Genomic DNA, 19,967 nt, shown 5'->3' on the forward strand with positions numbered 1-19,967 from the left:
TATGCGGTATGGGCTTTGCTCATTGTTGAAGGCCGTAAGGTGGCCTACAGTTGTAAAATGTCTGTGTCATTTTGGTCTCTTGTGGACAGTTGTCTCATTGGCAATCATACCACATCTTCTTTTTTATATTACACAACTGTATTCCAAATATCGGTTTCAAATTTCTAAAATGCTGTTTTAACAATAGTTCCGTATTTGGCACAACTTTTATGAACTTTGGATCCACAATGTTTTTCAACTTTGTTCTTGTTTTGGCTTTCTACCTATTTTGATTTGAGCGTCACTGATGAGTCTTATTTAGACGAAACGCCCATCTGACGTTTTTTTAAATTATAAGCCTGGTGCCTTTGATAACTAGTCCTTGTTAATGATCAATAGCGGGGGGGGGGGGGGGGGGGGGGGTTTCGACGGACAAGACTATAGCTCCACAGGTACTCCTTATCTATGTTCAACGTAAAATGTTTCAATTCAAACTTTAAGTCAAATGGAAACAATAGTATGCATGCAAGCACCAGAGATACCTTACAAAATTATAGCATCTCTCAGTCTATTTGCCATTGGTTTCGGAAAATAGGACAAACGATTTGAATGTTAAATAATAAATAACATTTCTCATTAATAGATTGATGTTTTGCTTGACTCTCTGTGGTAAAAACTTCGTGCATAATCAGGACGATCAATTCAATAGAGACACAAAGCTCCGTCGGAGAAATTATTTTTCAAAAAGGAACTCGCCTACAAATCAACAATTAAAATGTACTATAAGGCACCTCCGACAATGAATAGGACATTTGCTCTTCGCCACCCTCCCTCCCTGATTGGGTAGAATTTAAGCTATTTGTTTTAAATTATATATTTGTCCGGCTGTTGCCACTTTAAAAGTATCAACTGATACTTGTGACTGCCACGTTATTTTGACTCTCATTGACCTATGATGATATAAGTATTCTAGTGTTTCATTAGTATAAGCTATTGGCCTTTTCTATATAATAACCTATTGAAGATCTTCCGTTTATCCATTCAGTTGTCTAACACGAACCTGCCTCACAAATTTCATCAGTCGCTACTTTTAAAACTTAAATACAGATTTCGATGAATAAATAAATCAATGATTAACACGAGAAACTTTGAATTTTGTATTTGAAATATTTTTTCAAGGATCGTGGAATCTAAAATATTGTCTTTCAAACTTTCGAAATCACATAATTAAATTTTTTGAGCCATGTATGCATGTCTTAAACCAACATTTAGAGAGTGCATACATAATATCATATCTATTATCATCCAAGTTATCACTTCGTCGAAAATTCAATATCAGATAATTTTCTGTGCCATATCCAATATTCAAGTGAAAATGAAAAAGATTTAAAAAGCCGCGTTTTTTCATAAATAACATAAAATGAAAATAATCTTGGAAAAAATTAACGAAATAAATATCTACCTTGTACATTGTATATGTGGTTGTTCGAAAAGTTTCAAACATCAATCTGTTTCTTCTTAAAAACATGGCTGGCTTGTATGGCTATTTAAAAACATTGAGGATCGCACAACATTAAACCAATGAAAACCCACAAAACAAGACACACCCTTAACACTAAAACTACTCACAACATTCATTTGACCACAGCCGTTTTGATCAATTAACTTTTTGATCATTTCGGGTAAAGGTAGCCTACGGACACAATACATAATAAAGAGCAAACATTCTAAATAAGAAGGACTTAAACCATTTCTTTACTAGATATATGTTTAAAAAATAAAATTAAGAATGGAAATGGGAAATGTACCAAAGAGACAACAACCCGACAATACAACAGACACCAGCAGAAGGTCACCAACATGTCTTCAATGCAGCGAGAAATTCCCGCATCCGGAGGCGCCATTCAGCTGAACTCAAACAAATATATGTGACGTTATACCTGCGATGTTCGTACCTCATTGAAAAAAATGACGTATTCGGCAAGATACAGATCTAAAAATGCAATTCTGTTATTTCAAATAAATTTCTGTTGTAAACATTTTGGAGTTTAAAATTTTTTTAAGAAAAACGAAGAAAATAATTGTATAAACTATGTTTTATGTTGCGCAACAAGCTTCAATTTTAAAAAACGGGATTTTTTTAGGGTGTTCCGCGTAACATGTTTCGTTTATTGTAACAACTGAAGCATGATTTTTATCTTAACCATTGAATATTTTAAAAAACGGATTTTTCCATTGTATAACAGAAATGTTTCTTCATTCATTTACGCAGTATTTTATGATGTTGAATTTTGTATTTAAAATATATAGTTTTGACCGAAACCCTGGCATATTTTTTGACCTAAACGATACGAAGTCTCATTATTGAAGAAAGCGAATATTCAGGTTTGTAGACACAACAAATCTTGATCCGGTTCAAAATTTTTAACCTACTCATGCATACAAACTTCACATTAAATTTACTCAAAACCGGACAAGCTAATATATATTTTATGTTATTCATGCGACGGATGTATGATTAAGAATTATGACATGTGTACTAGTTAAAAACACAATTGCATGGTAGCAATGAGGTCGTGCCATTACATTTTGATATTTGACCTGATGAAAAACATACTAATGAAGACGACAAAACTGACACTGAATATGCAATGAATGACTTAATTGCAGAGAGAACTCTACTATCCCTATAAACAGATGAAGAAAATGCAAAGTACTATTTATTTTGCGCATTTACTTGCCTTGAAACTCTTAAGAATAATTGAAGATGACGATTTCGCGGGGCGTTTCCTTTACAGAAAAAAATCATTCATGAACCGTACTTCGAAGCATATTTGAATAGATCCAAATGCAATTGTCGTTTTAACTGATTAGACTAAAACCTAACAGCATGATACTACACGAAATAGTCGTTATCATGTTATCACAGCAGTTGGTCCAATTAATAAGAGTTAATTCCCGATTTAACCTACTCGTCCATTTGGACTTTCGTACTAGAAAAAAATGGAACTTCATGGTAGATTATGAAGTAAATGTTGCTATGACAAAATATGATTTATGATCAATACAGACATTAAAAAACATCCAGATTAATGAAAAAGCGTTATTTTATGTCCACTGTAAATAATTTTGTCATATTAACGTTTTGATTATCGTCTGTTAAAGTCATTAAGTCAAATGGTTATCCTTCTATAAGAGATTAACATAGCATGTTCTCTTAGGTCACATTGTAAATACTTTTATATGATTTATATGTTTTATTTTTGTAAACAAAGAGTTGGAGAATATTTGGAGATTATTTAGGTCAGTTGGAGAATATTTGGAGATCATAGGTATATAAGAGCCCTCTGTTTTTAGTGTTAAGAGAGAATTGAAGGCAAGACATTTAAGAACAATACAATGTGAAAAGTTAATATTTAAAAAGGATTTTTTTGTTATTCTAGCATAACATTTTTAGATACATATTAGCAGATTACTGATAGCTTTGGAATTATTATTATTTCTTTATTGTTTGTCCGCACAGTTTTGGACGCTGTTGCGTGGTTCCGCTCAGTATTGGACACTGATGCGTGGTTTTGTCCGCACAGTATTGGACGCTGTTGCGTGGTTCCGCTCAGTATTGGACACTGATGCGTGGTTTTGTCCGCACAGCATTGGACACTGTTGCGTGGTTTTGTCCGCATAGTATTGGACACTATGCGTGGTTTTTGTGAGTGATCGGTATTGGACACTGTTGCCGAATTTATACAGAGTGCCGTTTATGATACCGTGTGAAAGTAATGTGCTAATAAATGTTTGAACTATACATTTTGTAAACTGTATATATAATGTAAATAGTGTCCTGGAATGGAATTTTAATAAATAGATTAGTGAATTTACTTGTATATTTCTTTGACAACAAGACTACAGATTATTGGATTATTTTGTTCTTGAATTTTCTTTGATTTCATAATACCCGGCCTGACCAGAAAGTTTGATGTAACTCGACCGCCATGGCATTAACATAGACTTATAGTTTCTAGTACATATCATTAGGAATGTCATTTGTTCAAAGGCGAAATAGAAATTGAAAATATATATGAGATATAAAGCAATACGTTCCAACAAATTAAGATACATTTATCAACCAAGCTCCAGATTCTTGATATCGTTTTTGTTATACTGTAACGCAGTAAGGAATTAAAAGAAATATGTAGTTATTGGTCCATGTACACACCAATAAAATGGAAAATATACTATTGAGCACAAACAAATAAACGAACACGCATTAATCATTTGTCAATAACGTAAACGTTAGTGAAGTTTAACTTGTTTTAAAAGATAAGCTTGTTTACTGAAAAAGTCGCGACGTAGTGTTACACTTGTATTAATATGACCATCGCGCGTAACGTCTATACTAGTTCGGTGATAATGAACGCCATACTAAACTCCAAATTGTACACAAGAAACTAAAATTAAAAATAATACAAGACTAACAAAGGCCAGAGGCTCCTGACTTGGGACAGACGCAAAAATGCAGTGGGGTTAAGCATGTTTATGAGATCTCAACCCTACCCCTATACCTCTAGCCAATGTAGAAAAGTGAAGGCATAACAATACGCACATTAAAATTCAGTTCAAAAGAAGTCCAAGTCTGATGTCAGAAGATGTTTGCTACCAATCGAAGTTTCAAATACGAACTTACCTGCGAAATATCTTTTATCTCGATTTCAATTTCGATTTTAATACGGCTCCCGGAATTTAATATATGTATAACTTATTATTAATCATTTCCTAACGAAAACTACTTCAGGAGTCCATAAATGTCAATTAAAAATGTTTGATTTTGCTCCAAAGATAAACTTCCAACATCGGCAGACCATAGAATGTCAAGTTACAAATGGAAATGTTTGGACTTACATTGTACTTCCGACAATGGTAGACCATAGTCCGTGTCCTTCATAAAATCAGACGGGGGAAGGTACATGTACATGTAGGGATAGAGTGCCAAGGACTCCACTGATTGAACTACATATATCGTTATTGCAAATAGTTCTTTCGTGCCTTACTTCAATCTTTTACTAGTTTGGGGGCCCAATTACCCTTGTATCAAAATACCATACGTATAAGTTTGCTCTAGTCTAGAATGTGTATGTAATATTTGCAACTGGAAAACTACCAGATAGTATAATCAATAAATTATGAAATCCATCTCCGTTTACGATGAATATCACGCTCTCTGCAAGTAACGAAAGTATTGTTGCAATAATTTTATAGTTTCCATGGTTAAATAGTCACATGATCGGCCTGTATCTATCATACTTTTTCAGGGGTGGTAAAAACAGGCAATTTAAGTTAATATGCATGAACTACATGTCACTGGACAATTTGGAAAAATAGCTATAAAAATTCACGCAGCACATAGAAACTAAAACATGAAATAAATAAAATATTGTTGTAAAGATGTACTTAGGTGAGGTTTTGGAAATTGGTGTCAAATGTCGGACTCCATTGTTTTTCCCCCCATCAAAACAGGGTAAAATATTTTGCCCCATAACACCTATTTTTCTTTTCATAGAAGACTTTAGTAGCCCATAAAAGGTCATTTTCTAAAATTTAAACAGATTCTTGATTTTTTTTATTTTGATTTGAGACCCGAATAATACCATGCAAATGTAAGGTAAAAGTCCGAGTCAGCCTTTTCCCACCATTTTTTAAAACTCAAATATCTCGAAAAGAAGCTCCATGACCTATCAACATGTTTAGCTTATTTTGTTCCTTAACTGGTGCTCTTTCAACATATAGTATCAATTTTGATTTGTTGATTTTTAAAATTTCACCTAAGTACATTCTTAATGATTGGACAAATAAACCGAATTATCTGATAAACAAAACAGAAAAGGTTACATCATTCAAAAAGACTTGTACACATTAATATGACAAACTGTTCGCGTATCAAATGTAACATAGCCTGTAACAAACAGCAAAATATGAAAAAGAAAATGTCAGAAAACTTACTGAAAAAATAATGAAGCAAACAAACATAAACCAGGCCGTTAGATTTCTCGTTTGAATTGTTTTATATTGTTATTTCGGGGTCTTGTATATCTGACTAAGGGGTTTGGGCTTTGCTCATTGTTGAAGGCCGTACGTTGCACCTATATGGTGTCATTTGGTCTCTTGTGGAGAGTTGTTTTATTGGCAATCCTACCACATCTTCATTTTTATATACACAACTCTTAACAATTATTTATCAAATGTATTAAAGTTCAAACTTTGATCTCTTGCTCTCTACTATAATATCAAGTGAAAACAAAACGTTATTACAAATGATAATCACAAAATACTGGATGAAAGTTATGAACGATAAGATGCCCCCTTTTTTAAATTATAACAAGACAATGTGAAATGTAAAAAATCATATATTTGTGTGAAGTATTTCATGTTTGATATAAAAATAAATGTTTAAGATACATGTATGTAAGATAAATACATGTATACATGCATGTACATAAGCAATGACTAATGTTTAAGAATCAACATATTTGAAAAAATATTTGAATGATTGCGTAATGAAATGAAACTTAAGAAGGGATCGAATTCAGTGCTCTCGTATCAAGTGCATACAATGATGTCTTAAATCCGAAATGATTTTATAAAAGTTATAGTTATAAAAGTCATTGCATAGAATACAAAAAAATTCTAGTCTGCTACCAAAGTCGCCAAAGCTAGACACTGAAGACTAAAGAAAATGTAATTATTACTATTTCTAAAAAAGAAGTAGCTTACCAAGGACCTTTGGTTCAATTTTTATAAGCAGGAGCCAATTGTACTATCTGAATAAGGTGTTTGCATATTATCCTGTGGTATATAATTAAGGTGACATAGTGATACTGTCCCTTTGGACCAGGGACACCTTGGCCCTGAATAAGGACCTTGGGCGTACTGGAAACTATATTTCCCATATTACCTTTGAATCAAAGAACTAAAGTACTGTAAGGTAAATAGGTTAATAGTCATACATCTAATTTTGAATTAAGGTTAAGTCACAGCTCCAATTAAGCGTCCCTTGTGTTGTACTCCATTGTTAGGTTAACGATTCCATTTTCTATACTTACTGGAAGTAATCTTTTGTTAATTGTTGTAAGGCTTTCATATCTAAGGTTGAATTAGTTCAGGAAAATCTTTACCATTTGTAAGGGTTAGCCAACGATACACAACACATCCAGTGAAGTAACCCTGGTACGGATCTACGGGTACACAAAGTACCATCTGGCGTGTAGGACCCCTGCACGTTACAATAACACTACGTTAATAAGCATTTTTTTTTTAAAGAGGTCGATGAACAAGAGGTTGAATAGTGTATAAACCGTTTGGTTTATTTTTTATTCGTTTCTTTGTCTTCTAAGGAATTTAATCAAGTATGTAGGGATGTAAATGTTGTTTTATACATTTTCAGGTGGGTATATGTTGAAAAAAAGAAGCGAAATACACAAAGCACAATCAAACTCATGGATCGAAAATAACCTGATAACTACATGGATCAAAAGGAAAAAGACATAATAACAATAGGACACGAGACACTAAAGACCAAGCAACACGAATCCCTCCAAAAATAGGGGCGATCTCATGTGCTCCGTAAGGGTATTTGATTGATCTACAGTATACTTTTAAAACAAATTAACTTATGCACCTTTATAGCATCAACTTCCATATATGAATGTTATTACCAAAGTAAACATAAATGTCGCGCTAAAAAAAAATACGACCATTGTCTTACAAAGACATCACATGTTTGTTCCATTACGATACGTTACTTTGATTAGCTAACAGTAATCTCGCGTCCTTCTGAAATTGACATTCCTAACACAATGAAATGTAGCATTCAGGATGGCACGAGGTCCCACAGTGAAGTTTACAAGTAAATTAAAGAGAAACTTGATAGAAATCGTGTTTTCGAGGTCCTAGCTAAAAATTTATTAGGTCACTAGTGCACTATGTAACGAATTTATCTTACCGACTATCTTTACATGTTGCTATACTTCCATTGATCATTCAAAAACGAATGCCAACAATAACCACTTGCAAGCTTTGAATGGTCAACAATAATACATCGCTCAAGGTGAATAATTTTATATATTAACATAACAACTAATTTCAACAGTAAAAACAAATAACAAAACATTGTCAAATTTGAAACAGGAATGTGCGAGTTGTCCTACGCTTCAGATTCGACATTTAATAAACATGCATGCTGACATTGACATGGTTGTTTTTGTTACACAATCATACACATTCAAGTTTTGAAATCGATAGTTGTCATCGTAGAAAAAAAAACTGCTGTTCTTGTGTGTATGTTATCAGAAAATTGGTGTGATTCTTATTGCTATAAAGAAATGTTTGAAAACAAACCCAACGTATAAAAGAAATCGTTAATTCGCAATTTATACGTCATTGGAAAGCGACTGCAATACACATTCTGAGGTCACGCAGTTTCATACAATACTCAGTCCGGTAGTGGGCGGAGTTTTAAAGCGATATCTATATAGTATACAGACACAGCATGGCGATATCTGTAGGGCTGTATCTGTATAGTAGAACACCAAATTGCAGGATAAATAGACAATAATAGTGAATTGACTTGACATATTGATCAACGATATAAGGATGAGGCTTAGAACGGGGAAATGCGAATCCGAATCCCTATATCGTTGATATGTCAAGTCAAAGCACTATTATTGTCTTTATACTGCAATCTAAAAAACATTTTCAATTGTTGTTTAATGAAAACAACACCTGATGGTGAACGAAACCGTTTGAGTATGGACTTAAATATCAACCATACGCATATAGCATAATGATTTATAGGTTGAAAACAAAACATATTAACAAATCAAATATGTTTTTCCAATAATTGCAAAAGAAACAATGATGAGTCATTCCACGCATCGTTGTGTGCATTTGAAAAAAGCACAGATTGGAGAGGTTGTATGAATAATTCAATATTATTTCGGCAATTTCTATTTAAATATTCATGAGGAAAAGTGATATCGGGTCATGCAGTGACTGTATATGACACAGAAATGTACAGTCAACGCATTTTGACTGCTAAAATAGAACGAGTGCAGTATACATGAATTTATTTCAATCATTCATTGTCTGTTGAAACCTTTAAGATTTTTTTCTCAGTACCGTTTTGTTATTATAATGGGACGTAACACCTCTACTAACCGTGTATTAAAAACACCGCCTACCTACCAACCTAATATGGAATATACACGGTCACTACGAGGTTGCTTTTAACCAATCATATTCCTAGAAATGTATAGGAAGTAAGATAGTTGTTACAATTATGCTAATGCGATGTATAAAAAATTATCTTACCTCCTATATATTTGTAGGAGACCGTGTATATTCCATATTAGGTTAGTAGGTAGGCGGTGGTTTTTAATACACGGTTATTGTTGGCATTCGTTTTTGAATGATCAATGGAAGTATAGTTTCTTAATGCTTACGATATTGAAGACTTGCTCACTATGATAGGTCACTAGAATGTAACATGTTAAGATAGTCGGTAAGATAAATTCGTTACATAGTGCACAAGTGACTCGCCCCATATGCAATTTGCTGACCCCATATATACCATATAAGGTCACTAGCACGCTATGTAATTAATTATACATCTCATTAGCATAATTGTAATAGAAAGTATGTTAATAACACCAACAAGACATTTCTAATGAATTGATAAATATTCTTTAATGAAGATAAATAGTACATCTTTACAGTGTCTGCATGCAGTGTCTACATGCAAATTACAGCCTTAATTATATATATAAACTATACAACAGTACTACCTCAAATGCTAATTTCAAGGTTAAAAGATTACATGCTTATAGCAACACCGATCACGTCATGGTTAAATAACCGAATACAAAATACAACAGTAGTATACATATCGCTAATAAAACGCACCCATCGATTACACGAAAACCAATTCGGGTTACGAACTAAATCCCAGGGAAACAAATCTACTATAAGAGCAAAACAACGTTCAAACATATACTCTAAACTGCAGCAAAATGAAATACACAGAATAGTGGTGATCAATAAGTGTTTATAACTAGCGTGTTTATTGTGTACAATATAACCTCATACTATGTACAAATAATAAATATACAAAAATCTTTTACTTCAGATGTTTTAAAGGAATATGTAACTATTTAATTACTCCCGTTTTATTATGCCCAAACTACGATAGAAGGAGGGCATTATGTTTTCTGGTCTGTGTGTCCGTTCGTTCGTTGGTTCGTTCGTCCGTCTGTACCGTTTCAGGTTGAAGTTTTTGGTCAAGGTAGTTTTTGATGATGTTGAAGACAGATCAACTTGAAACTTAGTACACATGTTCCCTATATTATTGATTTTTAACCGGATTTTTGTGACAACAAGGTCGGTTATTGATTTGGGGATGTACGGCGGTCTGTCGGCCGGGCGGTCTGGCGGCCGGGCGGGCGGCAACTAAATGTTGTCCGTGAATTTACTCATGAACCGTTCAACCAAAGCTTTTCAAATTTTAATATGTTGTTACAGACAACAAAATGAAGGTCAAGTTTAATAATGACGATTTTGACCTTTACCGTTCAGGAGTTATGGTTCTTGAAAGATTGAAAAATGGTTTTTCCAGTCGTGTCCGTGCATTTACTCATGAACCATTAAACCTAAGCTTTTCAAATTTTAATATGTTGATACTGATGACAAAATGGAGGTCAAATTTCATATTGACGATTTTCACTTTCACCGTTCATCAGTTATGGTTCTTGTGATATTGGCAGGATACAAATAAATGTTAATAAATCCGGTTTGCTGTCGTTGTGACAGCCTCTTGTTTTTTTATTATAATGCCAAATTAGATTGATGCCCTATCATTTCACAATACATTTAACATAGAAAATGATAGGGCAAGTTTCAAGTTAAAGTTTTTGGTCAAGATAGTTTTTGATGACGTTGAAGTCCAGCCAATCAATTTGAAACTTAATAATATGTTCCTTGTGATAGTGCGAGTGGGGCATCCGTGTACTTTGAACATATTCATGCTTTTTGTATTCTATCACATCCTCTATTGCTTTAGAATATCTAAATTTAAATTATTCATTTAGCTAGAATGATCTTAAATCATCATTTTATGATCTTGCCTTGACGATGTCAAAAAGCGAAACTAAGGTATACTGTTTCCGACGATGGCGTGAACAGCATCGTTGACAGCAATGCATTAAAATGTGATTAATTGAAAACCACCAGTGGTCTATCTGTTGCCTTTAATACTTTTTTCTTATTTTAAATGAATTAGTTTGTGATAACATCTTTTCTGGGACCCGCCATTGACTGATCAATGATAGTTGGTATTAGTAGAATCATCAGCATATCCATATTCCTAGAAAGTGGTACTGAGCCCAATTTTCATTCCCCCACAAACCAAAACCTATCAATCGGAAGCTTGGGATTCCTTCCAAATACAAGTATATAAACGATGACTAGTTAGTGCAAAACCTGCCAATTGCAGGTATAGGCATGGGCGTGTGAGGTGAAAAATACCTTCCAGCTAGTCTTCATATATCATGGATATGGTTGAAATGAGTCTGGCATATTTAAAAATGTGCAGTTAAACTGGTCCGTCATTTCATTCCAAGGTGCCTTGGTGGCCAAGAGGTCTTTATAGATCTTCTACTATAATCATTAGCAAGTGGACACTGCAATTTTGAGTTCAATTTTCGCTCGTGCAGGTTCATCCGACTCCACATTAATTGCACATGTTTATTGGATCTGTGTTTGTAAAGTCATAACATATCTTTCAGAATGGGTCTGTGATGACTAGCAAATGCCCCCTGGGATAAAATTGAGAATGGAAATGGGGAATGTGTCAAAGAGACAACAACAATTAACCCGACCATAAAACAGACAACAGCAGAAGGTCACCAACAGGTGTTCAATGAACGATAAACTCCCGCACCCGGAGACGTCCTACAGCTGGATGATGTTTTGGTTGATTGGTGATCAAACTCGGGTACATTTGCCACATTCAGTAATCAAGATCGTAGCGTATTGATACATTTCGCTCAAATAAAAACAATTCCGTATCAAAGACACAGTTCTATCTCTTCTATGATGACTCATGTCAGTGTGTAGGGTTTCTAATAGGGTTGAAGCATGAACACTGGATAATAATCATTTGATGACGGCCACTCCAATGAAGTACACCATCTATCAAATTCAAATGGTTAAACTGTCAAAATAGTTGATTTTGTTCCAACATTCTTTCTTGGTGGTTTCTGTTTGATCTTGAAAAATTCCATAACATTACTTGTATTCATATCTTCAGTTTCATTTCATTTACCCATCTTACTAGTGGTGGTTGGTTCCCCTTGAATCTAGGTCATCAAGTATCACATCAGGTGAAAGAGTCTGTGATTCGACATTTGAAAGTACAGTAGATTTACATATAGCTTGTATTGTCTCTATGGTACTTGTTATCGGCACCTGCAAAACCATTTATCCTTCTGGTCTAGACTGGATATCAAATTGTTATGATGTAAGTGCTTCCAATCAGTGGGTCATGTTGTATTCATATTGGCGGTAGTCAAAACATACGTTACCCGATTGTTGTCGGTGAAGGCTATAAACTGTAGATGTTCGAGACCAATATATAGGAAACCAAAACATTGATACAAACTTTAAGAAGGAAATCAGATCTAATTGGACCTAAAGTTAAGCTAAAAAAAAAAACAACGAACCACGAATAGTATCGCTGATTACACGATTCTGAACTCCCTGTTCCTGGCATAGTAGAGTTCAAAGTTCCTCACTTACACGCATCAGTGAGTGTAACTCATAAGGAAGAAACATGCCTGCATATCTATGTACAGGTACGGAATTAAGATGTTCCTTTAAAGCCTTAAATGCCTTATCTTTGGCTTCATTCCATATCCTGTCTTATGTGGTATTAGAATAAGATCTGTTGAATCATCATCCCCAGCAAGTTCTGATATTGGGACATTTTGTTCCTTCAAATCACGGATCATCTGGACAACCATGTCAGGCTCCATTGCTTTTGCTGATCCAGTCCAGTTTTTAGAGCACTTATGTTTTCTGGGTACTTCTCCTTTTCTGTTTGCTATGCTGCATACTCTGCAATCCCCAGATCTCATGGTATGATGCAGAACTTTCCCAGTCTTCTGTCCAATAAGTGATGCTACTCCTGAAATCAAAATAAATACATATATGTAAATAGTCATATAAGTCACTAAGCTGTAACAAAGAAGTGGGAACATATCAAATTGTTAAAATCAGTAAAGAGAAACTCAAACTTCTTTGAACAACCACACAGACATCATCATAACATTATTTGAACATAAAAAAATATCTGTCTTATTTAAAATCTGTATAGTAAGAGCCAGATTTTATCAAAAAAGGATCCATGTTTAGATTCAGCATATCAAAGAAGCCCAAGAATTTAATTTTTGTAAAAATCAAACTTAGTTTAATTTTGGACCCTTTGGACCTTAATGTAGACCAATTTGAAAACAGGACCAAAAATTTAAAATCTACATACACAGTTAGATTTGGCATATCAAAGAACCGCAATTATTCAATTTTTGATGAAATCAAACAAAGTTTAATTTTGGACCCTGATTTGGACCCCGACTTGAAAACTTGGTCAATAATCAAAAATCTATGTACATTTTTAGATTCAGCATATCAAAGAACCCAAAGGATTCAATTTTTGTCGAAATCAAACTAAGTTTAATTTTGGACCCTTTGGACCTTAATGTAGATTAATTTGAAAACAGGACCAAAAATTAAGAATCTACATACACAGTTACATTCGGCATATCAAAGAACCCCATTTATTCAATTTTTGATGTAATTAAACAAAGATTGATTTTGGACCCGGATTTGGACCAACTTGAAAACTGGGTCAATAATCAAAAATCTAAGTACATTTTTAGATTCAGCATATCAAAGAACCCAAAGGATTCAATTTTTTGTGAAAATCAAAAATATAAAATTGAGAATGGAAATGGGGAATGTGTCAAAGAGACAACAGCCCAAATTTCATAGATTTCTATTTACTTATACTAAAGTTATGGTGCGAAAACCAAGAAAAATGCTTATTTGGGCCCCTTTTTGGCCCCCAATTCCTCAACTGTTGGGATACCAACTCCTAAAATCAATGCCAACCTTCCTTTTGTGTTCATAAACCTTGTGTCAAAATTTCATAGGTTTCTATTTTCTTATATTAAACTAAAGTTATAGTGCGAAAACCAAAAGTATTCGGACGACAACATGATACCAATATACGACCACAAAATAAAAAAAATTGCTGTCGTATAAAAAATGACTGAACTTGATCTTTGTTTCATGGTAATAAGCATCATGTATCAGTTTTATAAAATAAAGTTAATGCAAACTTGAGGACTTACAGAACAGACAACGGAAACATTTGATAACCCCCCTCCCCTTATTCCATACCCTTTTGTACTTGTTGTGAGTGGCCAAGACAAGGGAATCTTGCCAAAAAGAGAATTAGCTTTATGTAGTAGGGCAGGTATAATATTTATTTAATGGAAAGCGGATTATGCAAAATGTGAAGAGTCAAAAATTTATTTTATGCGTCAATAAATGCAAAATAATTTATTGCCATTCATTATAAATAAATTTCTATCAAAAATATGGCTCAAAGCACTTTTTATATTATTTATATTAACAATAACAATGTACACACATGGTTGCATATGAATACACAACGTCAGAGTGGGCGGGTCGCCATTAAGATTGACAACATTGAAAATAAAACTAATAATTTTAACCAATCAGAAGACAGTAAAAACACCAAATTTATTTATTTTCATGTGCATCTAGGCAAAAGGAGTAGGTCCGGTAAGAGCCCTTTTTGGCCCCAAAATATAGCAGTTTTACAAAATTCTGAAAATGTAAACTTTTAGTTATTTATTGGATAGTAGAATGGTTCTGCTACATAAATATTGGCTGTTTTTGGCAATGCAATGCACATATATTGAGAACTAGCACCATTAAGTCATGCTAAATTACTGAAATCATCAAAATTCAAGCATTTTAGTTAAATTTTAGACGGTTTCCGAGTAAAACGAAAGTGGCCGCATTCGTGTTCATCCAAAATATTTAAATGGAACTTTGTATTTGATGATAATACATAACATATATAAAGATTGAGGATGAACACGGATGCGGCCACTTTCATTTTTGACAAAAACTATCTGAAAAGTGACATTTTTTCGCATATTTGGTAGGTTTTTCATATTTAAGCTTGAATCGGATCATTTTTTATGACTGAATGAGTTAAAATCTTTCACAAAAAATAATTGAATCAAATGAAATAGACACTTAAGTGTTTAAAAAGTGGTCAAAATCTTTCGTCAGATGAAACTGAAATTTGAGGCCAAAATCGGTCCTTACCGGACCTACTCCTTTGTTTAGTCAACATTAAACAGACAAGGAAATTCCATACCCTGTTAAAAACATATCTTTCGTATTTCATAGAATCAAACCTTTATATTTACAGGCATAATGATACTATAGTAATTTTTTTGATCAAAACAAACCTGATAAACTATTATATGCTCTTCCAGAACCCTTTTTTTGCCAGCATGTGTCTGTTGATGCATGTATACCCTCTTGTTGTTGACTATCTGAAAGAAAATGAACCAGTTTAATATTGATAAATTTGAAATTTGAAAATGCACTTTTTAGAAATAATGTCCAGTTTAAATGTAGCAACATTAATTAACATTTTCACATGTATGGCTGATAATTAGTATTGCATTTGAAGAGTTGATTTGATAGTTTTCTATCAAGATAACTAGTGATACATACTTGTAACTTCAGCACAACATGTTCTGAGACAGATACAGTCTGCACCGAATATCTTTTCTAACTTCCAGTCAGATGTCCAATTTTGAACATCCTTTATACATGTATATGTGGCAAAACAAAGAATTTTTTAAGACTTGCAAAAACTGTTAAGTCCAACTTGAATTTTGTCATTGATAATGCCGGTGCAACAGATAGGGAGCTAAGGTTTCAGACGAGATTTACATATTAAATGTGATATTTATTGAATAAAAGTTGCTTTGTTTGAGAAAAAAAAAGTTTGAGGTTTTATGAAGTGTACAAGCTGACACATGTATGTTATTTCATATACTGTAACCAGCTGTTTATAAGTTGAAACAATCCTAAAATACTCATGTACAATATAAAAAACTCAAAGTTACTCATAACATTTCTTTTTAAATGTTTTTCCTCCATTCAGTTGAATAAATAATATATGTTAAAGAAATGCTTTCCAGGTAAATTCATGTTATTTTAACTTTTGCCGAAAAACAAATGCATTTAAAAAACATATCCTTTTATTTTCAATTTAAAATAACATTTCTAAATTTAATCTTTATAGTAATTATAGCCAGTGATCTACATGAAAAAATATTTAATGATGGAGGAATTCTCACCAGAACAAAACTATTGTGAAAGCTGCATTTATATGTATTTTTATATAGTCGTGTGATCTAACCTTCATTAAGTGAAATAGCTTCAACAGCTTCCTCTAACAAAAACTTCCTTTCTGAGGCCTCTGCACTACATTCCATCACCTCACCAATCTCAATTTCTCTGTCCTTCAGGGTCTTGGAGTTTATACAATGTAAATTCATTGCTGCTAGCAGATTGTTTAATTGGGTCTCCCCAATTCCAGCATGAATCATCCCTGAAAATTTTATGTTAAAATAAGCATCTAAATTTAATAAAATGGATTTGACTTCAAATACTTATTTGTTCAATATGGTATTTATTAATACATATACTGAAATACATTTTAGTAATACATGTAGTAATCATACTAAAAGCAACATTTTCAGAAATAATTACCTTCTTCTTCATCCATTCTCATGAAAAAATAGATGGTTTTTATTTACATGCCGGAAATGCAATTTTGTTTGATACTACACATTAATGACTAATTTTGGTGAAACTATTACATGTATTAGCAGAATCTGTCAATTTCTGCTAGTTCAATCTGGCATTCTTGCATGTTTAAACGCACAGGCGTGATTTAATTCCTTGGAAAATTTATAAGGTAAACAGTCATTGTGAAAAAATAGTTTAGAATATGGAAAAAAACTTTCTTACCCTGACCAGTACAAAAGAACTTTCCATATTTTATACCTTTAATCTTAAAGTGGAGAATGAAAACCATTTACCAAATTTCTATTAGCCCTGATTTTATTAATTTTCGCATTGGTGTCAAGTGCATACTGTTTATTATCTGAACAGATTAGGTTAAAGAGTGTTGAAAATTTTACTGAATCTCAACTAATTTATTACTTTCTTTTTGAGGTGCATAGTAGAATATGTATTTATTGATACATGTATTTGTTAACCGAAAAAAAAAATAGTCAGTCAATTTGTGAGTACTGTATAGATAATAAATAAAAATGTTTCTGTTTGTATATGCCTGTCCCAAGTCAGGAGCCTGTAATTCAGTAATTGTTGTTTGTTTATGGGTTACATATTTGTTTTTCTTTAATTTTTCGCACAGAAATTAGGCTGTTAGTTTTCTTGTTGACATTTTCATTTCAAGGGCTTTTATATATCCGACTATGAGGTATTGGCTTAATTTATTGTTGAAGGCCATACCGTGACCTATAGTTGTTAATTTCTGTGTCATTTGGTCTCTAACCGTCTTTTGTGCAGAGTTGTCCTATTGGCAATCATACCACGTCCTCTTTTTTATATTGTAAATTCTTTTCATGATCTAAAATTTGTACATCATTGTTAGTATTACCAGGCTACTTTTTCAAAAAAATTATTAATCCATCAAGGACAAGAATTAAATCAGTCAGTAAGAATCATTATCTCATTGAACCATGCATGCTTCAAAACAAGCTATCAACTTTTAAACATTCTCATCTGTTTCCATACATATCTAGAATATATATGATAATATCATATATAAATATCTGATTAAATTTATTAAACTTTAATACATGTACATGTATTCTTGATATATATTATTTTATAGTAAAGAGAACAAAACCAGGGCCAGTGGACTCTGCTGACTATGAGATATGGGCTTTGCTTATTGTTGAAGGCTGTATATGGTGACCTATAGTTGTTAATTTTAGAGTAATTTTGGTCTATTGTGGAGATTTGTCTCATTTGCAATCATATATTCCACATCATCTACTTTTATATGTATGGGCGAACAAACTCACTGCAGACGAACATGTTATCAGGACAAACGGACCTTATACCGCCCATAGTGGACAAAAAGTTTTTGTAAGAAATGACTACATGTAGCTACAACATACCTATACCAAAAGTACAATCTCTAATTATAATACATACATGTACACATGATTATTTCAGGGAAAGTCTCCATATGACTGGCACAATGCAATAATTGGTAGTCATTTATAATTGGAAAAGATAATAAAAGAGTAACATATTGAAGTACCTGTAGCCACTTTAGTATTTATATCAAAAATACCATTTCCTCTTTTCACTTCAGTGCGATAGTGAGTTTTGCCCAATTTGATTCTGTCAACATTTCCACATTCAGTACACTGAACAAACAATATTCCTGACAATCCAAGGGGTCTGACTCCAAGTGAGTTGTGCAGGTGCAAAGGAGTACAACACTTAGTGCATTGTTGTAATTGTTTGGCAAGGACATCAAGTTCTACCACAAAACGGCAATAACTTAAATCAACAAGATCTGATGGAATGTATGTGAAGTCTAAGTCAAAATCTACATTGTAATCATTTTCTGCCGAATCTATAACGATTTCATTTTGGAAAAAAGGATCAGAACAGTTAGTGGTTGTGGTTTCTTTGACGTAAGGATGGTCGATAGAAATATCAGGGACAACATGTATATCAACTTCATCTTCAACAGTTTGTGTTACACAATTTGGTCGGTTGTAAACCAAGTTTTCTACCCTTTTAGTTTTCTGTATTTGTTTATTCTTTGAAAACTTCCCTCGCTCATTTCTTATTACAGACATACTCCTACAGCAGACGATATTCTGGTTATAATATAGTTTACGGTTGTTCCGATTTATTTTACTTACCATTTGTCTCGAGTTCTTTCAGGTGCACAGGACTTTGGCTGGTTCATTTCGTAGGTGAAACAGCATATACAAGACATATAAAAACACCGAAATATTCACCAGATTCAGTTGTTTCCGTTTATTATTTCTTAGTCTACAATAACCGCCTGAATAGTACAAACTACATTAATAACTTTCGTTTTTGACTTCCTTGTTTACATATTTATAAAACCGGAAGTGCAAAATTTAATAACAAAATAACTCATGAGATAAAAATAAATATAAATAAACGTAAGGTAAGATATTGTATAAATAAACAAATGTTTTATTGGTTCAAAACTATTTTTAATACGCTAAATAATAATGTATGAATTGTTGTGACAACTGGCCGGTTTCCGTCATGGATACCGTAACTATGCGCAACTTGTTGCGCAGTGGGCGCGAAAATTTAAACCCGTGAGCCCCCTTAATGGCATATTGATCTTCAGTAATTCTTCTATTCTGTCTCGTTTAATTTTGTAGCTTAAACTTATCAACTCACATTATTAATGCTCCTAATCTCTAGTGGACAAAGACATTTAACTGAAACGAATCTGATGCAATTATGACGTTGGTTTTCCCGTTTGAATGGTTTTATACTAGTAATTTTGGGGCCCTTTATAGCTTGTTGTTCGGTGTGAGCCAAGGCTCCGTGTTGAAGGCCGTACTTTAACCTATAATGGTTTACTTTTTTAAATTGTTATTTGGATGGAGAGTTGTCTCATTGGCACTCACACCACATCTGCCTTTATCTATATACATTTTTTATACACGGATGCTGGTTTTCTCATGTATGTCCACTTAAATGGTCTCTCCTCATACAAATTAATACTT

General features: G+C 33.2%; 1 protein-coding gene across 1 annotated transcript; it reads right to left on the reverse strand.

Moving 5' to 3' along the window:
- Window positions 1-9,758: 9,758 nt before the first annotated feature.
- Window positions 9,759-19,106, reverse strand: LOC139502769 (uncharacterized). Its single transcript, XM_071292350.1, has 4 exons — window positions 18,500-19,106; window positions 16,559-16,750; window positions 15,594-15,680; window positions 9,759-13,210 (listed from the first exon to the last, which is right to left on the reverse strand). The coding sequence occupies exons 1-4, from the start codon at window positions 19,047-19,049 to the stop codon at window positions 12,900-12,902; spliced, it is 1,140 nt and encodes a 379-aa protein (XP_071148451.1). The 5' UTR covers window positions 19,050-19,106; the 3' UTR covers window positions 9,759-12,899.
- Between the last annotated feature and the right edge of the window lie 861 nt (window positions 19,107-19,967).

The sequence above is a fragment of the Mytilus edulis genome, chromosome 14 (genome assembly GCF_963676685.1).
Source record: "Mytilus edulis chromosome 14, xbMytEdul2.2, whole genome shotgun sequence".
NCBI lineage: Eukaryota > Metazoa > Mollusca > Bivalvia > Mytilida > Mytilidae > Mytilus > Mytilus edulis.

Bases quoted from the DNA above. Each gene is read 5' to 3' on its own strand.
- LOC139502769 (XM_071292350.1), bottom strand. From the start codon at position 19,049: ATGTCTGTAATAAGAAATGAGCGAGGGAAGTTTTCAAAGAATAAACAA. The intron at 16,751-18,499 runs GTACTTCAATAT...TAAAATTTTCAG, and splicing joins AAATACTAAAGTGGCTACAG to GGATGATTCATGCTGGAATT. The intron at 13,211-15,593 runs GTTTGTTTTGAT...TTTTGATTTCAG, and splicing joins AGCATATAATAGTTTATCAG to GAGTAGCATCACTTATTGGA.